General features: G+C 44.7%; 1 protein-coding gene across 1 annotated transcript; it reads left to right on the top strand.

Moving 5' to 3' along the window:
- Window positions 1–5,194: 5,194 nt before the first annotated feature.
- Window positions 5,195–12,065, top strand: LOC119396139 (uncharacterized). Its single transcript, XM_037663238.2, has 4 exons — window positions 5,195–5,373; window positions 9,445–10,360; window positions 11,538–11,601; window positions 11,941–12,065. Exons 1-3 carry the CDS (start codon window positions 5,328–5,330, stop codon window positions 11,554–11,556), a joined length of 981 nt encoding a protein of 326 aa, XP_037519166.1. The 5' UTR covers window positions 5,195–5,327; the 3' UTR covers window positions 11,557–11,601; window positions 11,941–12,065.
- The last annotated feature ends 289 nt before the right edge of the window (window positions 12,066–12,354 follow it).

Raw genomic sequence — 12,354 nt, 5'->3', positions numbered from 1 at the left:
AGAAGTCCTAGGTTCGAGCCCCACTCGAACCGAAGATTTTTATTATTTCTTTTTTGCATCTACCTCGAATTTCGCTCGGGGACAACGCTCATTTTTCGTTCACGACCAACGACTCCGACACCGTAATTTCAGCGAAACGAGATCTTTGACGCTATCGCGTTGAAACACTTCTCCAGTATTCCAGTCTGCCAGGCACAGTTGGATTCTGGCTTGTAAAAGTACACTATGCCGGGCTCTCTCCAACAAATACACAAATATTCATTGCCATATTCATTATGCCAGACCCGCCATTGTCGCAGCTTCGTGCCACTCTTGAGATACTGAACACCTCTTGTGCGTCTGCCCACGATATATCACGCATAAGAATTCGGCGGCCATCGTCTTGTTAAAATCTACGAAGCAACAAATTTCAAAAAAAGTTCTGTTGGGACCACCGCCTTGTCATCAGCGCGATATTCTGAAAGCGCTGAGCAAGTTTTTTCCGCGAGACAGAACTCGGCAAGAGACTGTAAATAGTTTTTGGGCATTCAAGGTTTTGCTTCATCGCCACCTTCCTCCTTATCATCATCAACACCTTTTCTCTCCTCTCTTTCCCACCCCTCCCCTTTCTTAACGCCCTGTAGCAGGCCAGAAAATTCAGGCCGAACTCTCAGCTTTTCTGCCACATAAAAAAACCTTTCATGACCAGGATTCAAGGACATATGCACGCACCGCCATCTCTCGACAGTGACTGTGGTGGCCTTCCGTAACTGAATGGGAAATAGGCGAAAAAAATCATATCTGACGAAAAGCGTTTTAACCAAAACGACTCCCGGTTCTATACAGTAGAAACTTATTTCAACATTCGGTTAAAATTTGGGAAGCCACGCGCTTTGTAGTGCGACACTGAAATTTTACCACAACGTTCCAGTAGGTATCTACTGTATAGAACACCGATTCGTTTTCTATAGCTTGCTTTTTTCAAGAGATATGATTTTTTCGCCTCTTTCCCATTCAGTTATGGCAGGACGCCGTTTGCTACCGCTGAGAGATGGCGCCACGCACAAATGTCCCCAAATCCTGGGAATGCTCTCTCTCTTTCGCTGGCTTCTATCGTCACAGTAGTGGAAGATCTATCAAGTTTTTAGTGGAAGATCGATGAAATTTTTATCTAGGCGCTAGGTCGACGCGTGCAGCGATGCACTGTAAACTAGCGTAAAACAGCTCCTCTGCAAACAGACAGTACACGCCCAGAAAGATTTGATGAAATTAGGCTAATGTAAAAGACGAAACACCGCGGTGCATGCATATCAAGGCTGTCCGAAGAAAAAGTGAACGCAGATGTTGCATGTAACAATGTGTTGGGGTTTTACGTCCCACAACCCCGATATGATTACGGGGGATGCCGCATGGTGGGGGGGGGGAGGGCTCGGAAATTTCGACCACCTGGGGCTCCTTAAAGGGACTGTCTACAGCTCGGAAAAATTTTTTCTGGTTCTGCTGAAAATGAGGAGATCGTTCGTCACATCGGCGGCAAGGAGCATGCTTTTGCCCCATAAACAAGGAATTATATTTTTAATTTGATGTTGAAAATCGCGAAAGAATGACCGCTATAGCGTAACTCAACGGCGATGTGGTTCTATCTACTGGTAGGACAAGAAATCCTCGCAGGTAGACTCATTTTGCTTAAAAACAGACATGTATAACTTGAAATTGTATTTAACGCACTTGAGGCACCTTTGGGTTGCGTCAGAGAGTAATTTTTTGCTTTTTTTTTCACGCATCCAAAAAGGCGCCCGGATGCGCTTCTTGCGGCGCGGCGCCGTCTTCAATTTCGTGTGCTTCAACTCATGCGTTATGCCATGCGGCTCTCCGCGCTGGTCGTACTGTGCCGCTGTATTGTTGTTAGGATGCCCACATGTGTTGCGCTGTGAAGGCGCGCATTTATCGTATCTTTTTGATGAATCGACTTGGCTTGGATTGTGGCAGCAGTGCTAAAATAAACACATAGACTGCGATTACAGCAAAACAAGTGTTCTGTAATCGTATAATAAGGCCTCATTTAACCGCTAGAGCGCTGAAAACAACTGTTACAGTCCGTACAATCGTGTTCAGCGAAAATAAAGTAATACTACAGAAATCACATGTGCTTTAGGTTTTAATTTTTACCGGCACTACAATCGTCATCGCGTCCGCCTACCAGTGTTGTGGGCATGTTTCACGCCAATGGAAGAAGACCGAACGCAGATCTAAAAGTTCTCTTTTAAAAATTTCCACTCACTTTCCAGAGAAACCGCTGCAAGGTTGGACACTTCAGACGGTACGCTTTCTATTGCGGTACAAAACAGAAAAGCGATGAAGAACGGTAGACAGTCCCTTTGATGTGTGCCTAAATCTAAGCACACGGCCCATGCATTTAGCCTCCATCGAAATACGGCCGACGCGGCCGGGATTCGATCCCTTGACCTTCGGGTCAGCAGTCGAGTACCGTAACCACTAGACCATCGGGGCGGGTCGCAAGTGTTGCAGTGTAGCATAACCGAAAAATAGTATATACAGAGCTAGCAAAACGGTTGCCATGGTTTAACGCCGTTACACCAAACCGTTGCAAACGCTTACGAGTGGAACCTTCTACTTCATTAGATTCCTTGCGCGCGTTGCACACTACAGCGGAACGAGCCCTGGCTTCGCTTCTAATCGGGAAACGCAATTTCGTGATTTCATCGAAATGGCGAAGGAATTATTGCAATAGCTACACACTGAAATACTATACGTACAAAAAAGCGATGTGCGCGAGTTGGTTTACGTTAGGGGTGAAGAGGAGTGCTTCGCGATGCTCATCTTCGTTATTTATAGCCTATAGAGGCGATTTGCAGCCTATTTATGCTCCTGAACGGCGACCTTCGGATCCTAAGGTCACAGGTTCGGCCCCGGCAAGTTATCCTTTCGCCCACGTTACTTTCTTCACATCTATATCAAGATTGTTACAATACACTTAAAACAGTACAATTAACGTCGCTTATAACCTCCTTGGCTTCATTATATGCTGGTTTTCATTAAGGTTGTACACGTATAGGATTTCCGTGACTGGTCTTGCCAATCAACTGACAAAATTTTAAAAGCAGCACTTGCAGAAGAATATAATCGAACGCAGACCATGTCGAGCCAGTATCGAGAACATGGAAACGACGGGTTCGAAAGTTCATGGACTCACGAAATGACCGTCTCGGTAGACATGCCATTGTTGGAAAATACATATTGCCTAAGAAGCTGGAGGAGCACATGCAGGGTTGGAGCGTCGAACAAATAGCACGGTTGCCTAAAAATAAAGGTTACGAAATAGGAACCCGCTGTGGCAACGCTGCACATTACAGTCAGATGAATATTTGATGTCAGCGTGTGGTAGAGAATCAGGGTTGAGAGAAAAGAATCCATATTTTAGCATCTTGTTCCATTTACCGGCCTCAGCATAGCTTTAGCACGGGTCCCCATATATTTTATTTCGGGAGCCCAGCGCGGTTATGCATTACTGTATTCTTTTGTTTCGTTTTCGTGCTAGGCCTTTTTTTTTGTTTTCTTTCAGCAGCACCAAGTCGACTGAAACAGCCGAAGACAACGTTCTCTTTGCCGACCACTGCGTTTCTTGTACTGGCGATGACGTCTTTGCGTGTGCCTTTTTTTTAGTTTTTCATGGGGCATTGTTCTTTAAGGGTCGCGTTTTCGTGCTCGCTTCCTGAAAAAAAATTTTGAGACATGAAAGTGAAAAGACAAAGCACAGTCGCTGGAACTGTAAAACTTGTTTACAGTTGCGATTATTCGAGTTCAAAAATAGGAATAAAGTTCACGTGGTGGACATAGCAATTATTTCGTGTTCGAGATACCTTCTGGTTAGCAACCCTACCGTCGTTAACACATCATACGTACCCTTCCCTTCGCTACACCCTTCTTTTCGTTGCCCCAACGCCAGGTCACCCAATTCATACGGAACTGCGCCTGTATCCACGTAAATTTCTGACCTATAATTGTTCGTGATATCACTACCAAAGCCAACTAACGAATTGCAAAGAAACAGCTAAGAACCAAAGGTTTGGAGAATTAGGTACCCGATTTTTGGACACGAGTGTAGCGACGGAAGTCACTACGCAGTGCAAGAACGGGCCGTTCCTTCAATAAAACTACATATATAAGGTGACTGTATAGGGATGTCAGTTATGTAGTAGCATCTAATGTGAACAAGTAAGGCAAGCGACAAGAGAACTGAGACTGAGAGAACATCTACCTGACGTCCTGCAGGTCTGTCTACTGTTGTTGCTCGTCTTATTCACTCGGAATATCAAGTACAAACTCATACTAGGATCAACAAGTCAAGTTTCGCAATGGTGTTATGGTTAAAAGATGTTTCATCAACAAAATATGAAAGAAATGTAATCTAGGCGCAATCTCAACGCGCAGTAGTTTGTTTTTTTTTCTACGAGGTTGGTTTTTATCGTCGTTCTTCATCGGACTGTTATCGCCTAGGAATGAAAGCATAAGGTGGCTCATAACACCAAAAGAAATATTCATATAATGAATGGAAATGGCGCATGAATACGCCACTGGTGCTCCTTGCGTTTGGGACAGGTTGAATTTAAAGCAAATTTGCATAACTATTTGAATGATACATAAAGGCTGGCATTTTGCAGCAAGCGGGTTCGATTTCCAGCCTCAGTGGCCGCATTTCTCTGGGTGCAAAATGTAAGAACGACCGTGTACTTAGATATATGAGCACAGTGATGAACACTGATGGGGTAATGATTAACCTGGAGTTCCCCAATATGTTGGGTACACAATGAGATCATGGTCCGCAGCGTTAAACCACACAGCATGTTTTTTTTTTGTTTTTTGTTTTTTGCTTTTATCCAGAAATTGTCCGTGTAACATTCGAGGGTACAAATGACGTGAACGACTGCGCATACGTCATTCTTGTGTTCAGGTCGTACTACCCTTTCAACACCATCACGCGCAGTATCCGCTCTTCCTCAAATAACTTTTTTATGTTGCTTGCTGCAATGTATTTTTCTTTATCTTTCCAGCATCGAATATCGGAGCATTTTCTACGCCATTTTAGGCAAATTTTGCAACAATGACATTGCCTTTATTGTTTTCGTTGCCCTTGACTTCCCCTCATTTCGATACAGCAAAACAGGTGCGAACAATGAGGGACGCTTCCACGCGGCTACAACACCTGAACGCAGGGGAATGCTGGGATTGCAGTCGATAGTTGTATATATACTGGATGCCGTCGCCGGCTCACAGCACAACGCCCTGCAGTACAGCGTTGCGGAAAGGGACACACGGGATCCTCCACCATGCACGGAAAGGTTCTGGCCATCGCCGTCTGCCTGCTCGGCTGTGGTGAGTATATGTTTATGTGCGCTACACAATGGAGTCAAACCCATAGACCGTGTTGTGCGTTTCGTGTTTATGTTACGTAATCCAACCATTATCAAGTTGGAGAAGGAGATAACACAAACCGCCAGACTACAGCTGAGAATACTGCAGCTGCTTTTGGGAAATACGAGCTCACGCTGAAGATCCGAGAAACGTGCCATATTTTTGCCGCGACACTTGAGTAATGATTGGAACACTGCAACAGGGACGGCTTCAGCACTCCTCATGAATATAACTTTATATAGCCGACGTGCCACCGCTTTCAGTATTAACCTCGAATGGCAGGACGCATACCAGAACGCTTAGCTGAACTTCTAACCAGAAAACAACAACTGTTGTTGACAGTATGGTGCCATTATATCTTGCTGATATTATTGCTATTATATGTATATTTAAGGCGCTTTTATTATTCTAGCTTATTTCAACATATAGGTCAGTTCATGAGAAAAATGATTATTTACAAAATGTTATCAGCATAAGAACTGTATAACAAAGAACTTTCGAGAACAAGTACAGATCAGTCGGGCTTGTGTGTGCCCTTGCTCATAAGCTGCCACTTCAAGGTGTACTGCGTATATTTGTCAGCACCAACACGGCACTGTGGTGCCACCATAGGCACGCGCACGGGAATGGGGGGCAGGGGGGACGGTCGCCATTCGTAGTCACCTAAGAAAGGGGGGGGGGGGGGCAAGGTCAAAGTCTGCCCTGTACTTTGACATAGTAAGGGGGCTGGGGGCGCTGCGATGAACCTTCGCCCCCCCCCCCCCCACCCTCCAACCCCTGTTGGGGAACCTTGCACACGCCTATGGTTGCCACCAAGACTGCACTACACGAATGACAAGCTGTTGCGTCTGCGCTTTTGTGGCAGACATGTGCCTTTTTTCCGCATATTTTTGCCAAGATCGATCGCTCCTGTTTAATTCTGTAAACTTATCACAGGAGAGAGTTCAAATTAGATTACTCAAAGTTGTGCTAACACAAAGTGTTGTTCCCAGCCCCCCCAAATGTACTGCTAAGCAACTTCGTCACCAACAAAACACGAAAATGACTTCACACGAACTCTCGCGAGTTTTGTGACGCACATTAGCCAATTAATGAGATAAGATATCCAAAAACTACTCAACGGCAACACGGCGCTGGCGATGACACTTATTACAAGGAGCGATGTAAATAATCACCATCATATGTATAATTCTTCATGAACCACGGTACAACAGAAAGAGTGATTTCGTATGCCTAGTACAAATTTCAAAAGGCATCGTGTATGAGGACTGCGTTGGTGAACACCGAGTTAATAAATAAAAATAAAAGAGTAAGCACTGCTGATAAACACTCCTAACTAGTGCATTACTAACGAAACCGCTTCTTCCGGCAGTATAAAAACTTCTTAACAATCATTATAGGCTACGCATGATACATGACACTGTTGCATACAATGAACATAGTGCCTTCTGCCCACGCAAACGAATACTGATGGCTAACGATATTATAGCGAACTTTATAATAGAAACTCCGCATCGAAGATCAGACACCATGAGGGTGCCGCCATGATGTATCGCGGCTGGCCGGCTGCTCAGTCATCGCTGTATGTAAACTATAAGAATAACACAGATGCAAGGCGTGACTTGATAATGAGATGGAACGAAAGCGATTCACGGTATTTAACAAAGATGCCTTTGCCACGTGTAGTGCTCGTAAAACCGAGTCCTCAAGAGAAGTGGCTATATAGGCGACGATATGCAACTCAAACAAAGCGCCCACGCCAACTCACGGAAGCGAATTGGTGGCGCCATCTTTCGGCCGCCATCTTGTTAAGGCGCATGCAAACTCGCTATTTTACGCGGACAAATGTTAATTAGCAAAAGTCTGCAAGTTTCCGAGTGCGCGCCACATGTAGATGAGTATATCTACGTGATATATTCTGATTGGTGCCAGCGTCAGATGTAGTTATTTGTAATCTTACCAGATACTGGCTAGTATGATTACTCAGCGCCTCGGAGTGTTTTTCCGGCTCCGCATGAGTATGTGCACCTTTATAGGATGAGGAGCAGCGCAGAAGTTTCCAACTGTTTACTTCATTGGCGGCCCAACTTTTCGTCAAAATGTCCTCAGCCGCGCTTGCTACATCTCCTTGACACACCTCTTGCGGTCACCAGTAATGCGATGTCAACACAAATGAAGAACGAAACGACCTGGCCGTATATGCTCTATTGGGTCGCCTGTTTAAGACCATTGCTATAGAAGAAGTGTAATCCCTACATATGGCCAATAGTCCAACATAATGATTACCTGCTCATAGCTGCAACAATTTAGACTCTCTTGAGAATTATTAAATGCATATCACTTCTTAGCTAACCAAACGCACTTTGAGCGTTTCTATCTACGTATCCACGTATATATCTAGCCACCTACGTCTGGGTGCTCTTGTGATTGCCTCCTTAACTTGGTGTAGACCAAAATCGGCATGGGAAGGTAAGAGGCTTTGACGAATATGACTGTCTGGTCATGATGTCAATAACGTGTAAATCCCGTCGCGTACGTCGTCAAAACCTTCCCTACAGACACGTGTGGCACATACCCGTATACCACGGGCCGCGGTATGCGGGTATGCACCACAGGTGATTGACAGTTCATATTTACCCAGGAACGGCGAGATGGATGGATGGATGAACAACTTTATTTTAGTCCTTCGGTACGCGCGATTAGCGCGCAGCGGGCCGCTCCCACGTCGGGACAGACAGGTCTTGCCCCTCCGCCGCGTCGCGAACAAACACCGGTAATTGAAATACATGAGCGTTAAGTAAACCTGATATCGGCAGCATTGACGCGACGAATGCAAAGAATAAAAATCTGGATCCTAGCAGGAATCGAACGCAAGCATTCTGCATGGCACTCAGGCATTCTACCACAGAGCAACGCCAGGTCTTTAAACTAGCTGCTTTGGAAAAAGTCCCTCTCCAGGCGTAATGTCGCTGCAACGTCAACTGTGGTTGCAGGGCTGGCTATCAAGTTTTATAGCAAAGCAATAGACATTAGATATGTAATAAATATATGATACAGGCGTCATGTCGGGTTCATGTGAATTGTAGTTGCAGTTTTGGCTCTGCTTTTATAGCAGTCTAATAAACATTACATTTTTAGAACTATGATCCATCAAGACATATTCAAGCGTTGCTCGACACCGGAGAAATACACTAACGAAATTTACGTAGGATATTCACATCGTCGCACCGTAAAATGCACTTCATTGTGATAATACTGACGTATGTGCTCTAACATGAATGCAGACGTTACGCCAAACCATAAGCTACCCTTTAAACGCCAGTGTAGTCGACATGCTTCGTAAGCTTACATGTGCACACAGCTGCAAAATTTACAAGAACACGTCGATCCATCTCGTAACTCTTAGCTGAAAGCCAAAAATGCTGCATAGACGAATACTTGCTTACCTCTTCGCATGAAACCGATTCCCACAAGGCGTGGGATCAGCCGAAATCTTTCAACGAATGTCTATTCAGGGAGTTGAACGCGCCCTAAACGAGATAAGTAGCAGTGACCGAATCGGCCCGACAACTAATAATATTGAGGCTTCCATATCAGAGGTAGCCGCACGATTGTCACCGAAAATGTATACATTTGTGCCCAAATCAAAGAAAATGTGCATGAGTGTACCGTGAACGCAGTAGTACCTTGTAACATGAAGAAGAGAAGGGTGCTGGTCAGCCAGACTGTTTGACAGCCTTATCATAAAATATATTTTCCTATTCCTACTGAAGCCATGCGACTGCAGCCATGTGTCCACCAAATTTGCCCTGTGGCAAATTTGGTGGACGTACTGGATACAGGCGTGATCGTAATTTCCGTGCTCAAGCCAATTCACATGCTTTGTAATCATCACCTTGCTATGTGCTGATATATAACCATTATCTCATAAGTGAGTGCTATAAAACGGAAGTCTATGCTATCTGTAACATTTTTTTTTACCTAAGAGCGCCTAAACATTTACTTAGAAATACCGTTCTGTTTTCCTTTCAGCCGTTCAAGGACAGGCCTATTTTAACCTGGGATGGGGAGGCTCTAGTGGCTTGCTAGGTGGTGGCTATGGAGGTCTTCTGGGAGGATACGGTGGACTTGGCGGTCTCTATGGCCTCGGTGGAGGATTCGGTGGAGGATTCGGTGGACTTGGCGGTCTTTATGGCCTCGGTGGAGGATACGGTGGATATGGCGGTCTTTATGGCCTCGGTGGAGGCTTCGGTGGACTCGGTGGACTTGGTGGGCTCTATGGGGGTTCCTATGGCCTGTCCGGACTCGGAGGCCTCTCAGGCCTCTACGGAGGTTATGGTGGATTGAGTGGTCTTTCTGGTCTCTACGGTGGTTACTCTGGACTTGGAGGCCTGTCAGGACTTCTTGGCGGATACTCTGGCTTGGGTGGCTTGTACGGCGGTCTCGGAGGCGTACGTGTGCTCGGTGGTAGCTTCGGATACCCTAGTTTCCTAGGCGGCTATTCTGGCCTTAGTGGTCTCTCAGGATTGTATGGAGGTTACTCAGGACTCGGAGGCCTTTCAGGCTTCCTGGGAGGTTACCCTAGCTTCTCTGGTCTGTACGGCAGCCCTCTGAGCTCATTCGGTTATGGTTCCCTTGGAGGCTTCGGTTCCTACGGTAGCTCCTTTGGATTCCCCGGATATGGTGGATGGGGCAGTTACCGTCCATTCGGATATTACGGCTCATTCGGTCCTTCTTTCTACGGAGGCTTCGGACCTAGCTTCGGAGGCTTCGGAGGCTTTGGGACCTTTGGAACTGGAACTACATCTGTTGTAGGCCCAAGCACAAGTGTTGTTTCTACACCATCTGTTACTGGAGTTGTCGGAAAAGCTACCGCACCAAACGTCGGCCTCGTCACACCCCCTGGCTTGGCTGCCCTCCCCAGCGTCACTGTGACTGGCTCAAAAGGGTACGTACCGCTACTCTACACCCTCTTACGTGTACAGTTGCGTGGCTTTAGATAATACTGTCAGCTTTCAGTACGCAAAGGAGGAATTTGTATTTGGGTGGTGTTCTCACTTTAATGAAACTATTTTAGAAGGGACAGAACTTGAGCGGCCTGTTTCACTGTCAGAAGGGTCGCATTTTGGTGGAAGCGAAATGAAAGAACATCATGAACATCATGCCCAATAAAATGAAATTAAATTATTGCGCACTAACCCACTGCTGCGTGCCTCATAATGACATTTTGATTTTGGCAGGTGAAACACCCGAAATTATTAGTAAATTATGAAGTAACCAGAAAGATCTGCTGTCACCTTGTCTCTTCTATTACGGTCCTTGCTCCACTCTGCTATTAGCATCAGCAGCATTGTGTTAACGAATACCTTTTGTTGGTTCATAGTCTGAAATTGCTTGTATAATGAGTGGCATAAAAAGCTATGGTTTAAGTCAGCACGTTCATTTTTATGGATGGTGGCCTTAGTTACCTTAGTTACCTGATTTGACAATTTACACGGCCCGTTCAAAGAGAACTTAAACCATACCGACTGCATCAGAAATTCTAGTGGTTGAGGCAATCAACTGCTTAATGAACACGGAATACCGCGAAATTTTGTGATAACGTAGAAATGAGATTTATTACTTCCATTCAAAACTGCTTTCTCTAAAACATACGTAATGAAGCATCTGAAGTAGAAGAAGTGGATAAATGATACACCGCTCCTCAATGGCCTTAAATATGTCTAGGGCTTTGGAAATAGTAAACATAATACGATTTCTTTTGTAGCCCGTAAACTTATAAAGCATGTTTGTATGCGCATTAAAAGTAATATATAGCTTACAGAAGTGCTATACATAAGTTATCCGATTTGTTAAGGTTCTGCTTCAATGTCCTTTCATATTATAGTTTCATACGTGTGTCCTACCCCAGTATATGACACGGCTATGAAATAGTGTGGGACACTTCGGACACGTCTTTGGACATGCCATGAACATGAACAGCGTGACCGCCGCTCAATAGTGCATGTTTTGTGGACACACACATGGCTAATGAGGAATTTCGTAGCTTAAAGTGGTGACATTTTTCTGCTGCGCACGGAGCTAACGATGAATACTGATCTGGTGCACGGTTTCCTCTCTTTCAGACTCAAGACCGTAGGGTAAATGCTGTTCAAGTGCCCGACATATTGTCAACAACACATCAATCACGTATGTTATATATTTCTATAAGATGTGCGTTTGTTTTTGTTAACATCGTATAACTAATTACTTGTATAACAAAGGAAAATATCTGCGTGAGCGGCAATCACGACAAATATTAGCAATCGCAGGGCACGCCTTTATCTTCGTATATCTGCATTAGGAACCAGCTATTCGCTAATCAGAACGCAACACACGAGTGACTTATAAGAAAAAAAATTACGACTATCTGATAAGGCACTTGCTAGAAGAATTACTGAGACATCTAGAACTCAAGCGAAATATCTCACTATTTGATGGTAGTTACAGTTAGAAAATACTATATGTGAAATATGTTTTCTTTTGCAGATTCATAGTTGATGAACCACCCTACAAAATAAATAATAAAGAAGCGAAGAAACACCGGCTGTAAAAAAGTACCAAGACTGATAACTAATTTTTCGAAAATAAAACGAAAAAAAGTTTAATTGTGACTTTTTGGGGCTACTGCTGTCTGACTGAGCAGTATTTTATTGTGCGTATCTGTACGTGCACCAAGATGCGAGTTTGACATGTGCGAATTTATTTAGAATGTACTCAGCTTTAAACGTAATTAAAAAAAACAGACAAGCACCTCCGCAAAACTCACTGAGACGCCGGGCGCGAGTTCAGTCGCATCTGAAAAGCCGTTTTGCTGTCGAGGACATTTCTGAGCATACTTGTAGCATTTCATCAGCCCTTATCCGGTGATAGTGGTAGCCATCAGCGCTTTCTGGGCAGGCC

The sequence above is a fragment of the Rhipicephalus sanguineus genome, chromosome 6, assembly GCF_013339695.2.
Source record: "Rhipicephalus sanguineus isolate Rsan-2018 chromosome 6, BIME_Rsan_1.4, whole genome shotgun sequence".
NCBI lineage: Eukaryota > Metazoa > Arthropoda > Arachnida > Ixodida > Ixodidae > Rhipicephalus > Rhipicephalus sanguineus.
Note: the sequence above shows the minus strand (reverse complement) of the source record. Positions and strands in the feature narration are given on the sequence as shown.

Coding starts and splice junctions, on each gene's coding strand:
- LOC119396139 (XM_037663238.2), top strand. CDS start 5,328: ATGCACGGAAAGGTTCTGGCCATCGCCGTCTGCCTGCTCGGCTGTG. Junction 5,374..9,444: donor CGTCTGCCTGCTCGGCTGTG/GTGAGTATATGT, acceptor TTTTCCTTTCAG/CCGTTCAAGGACAGGCCTAT.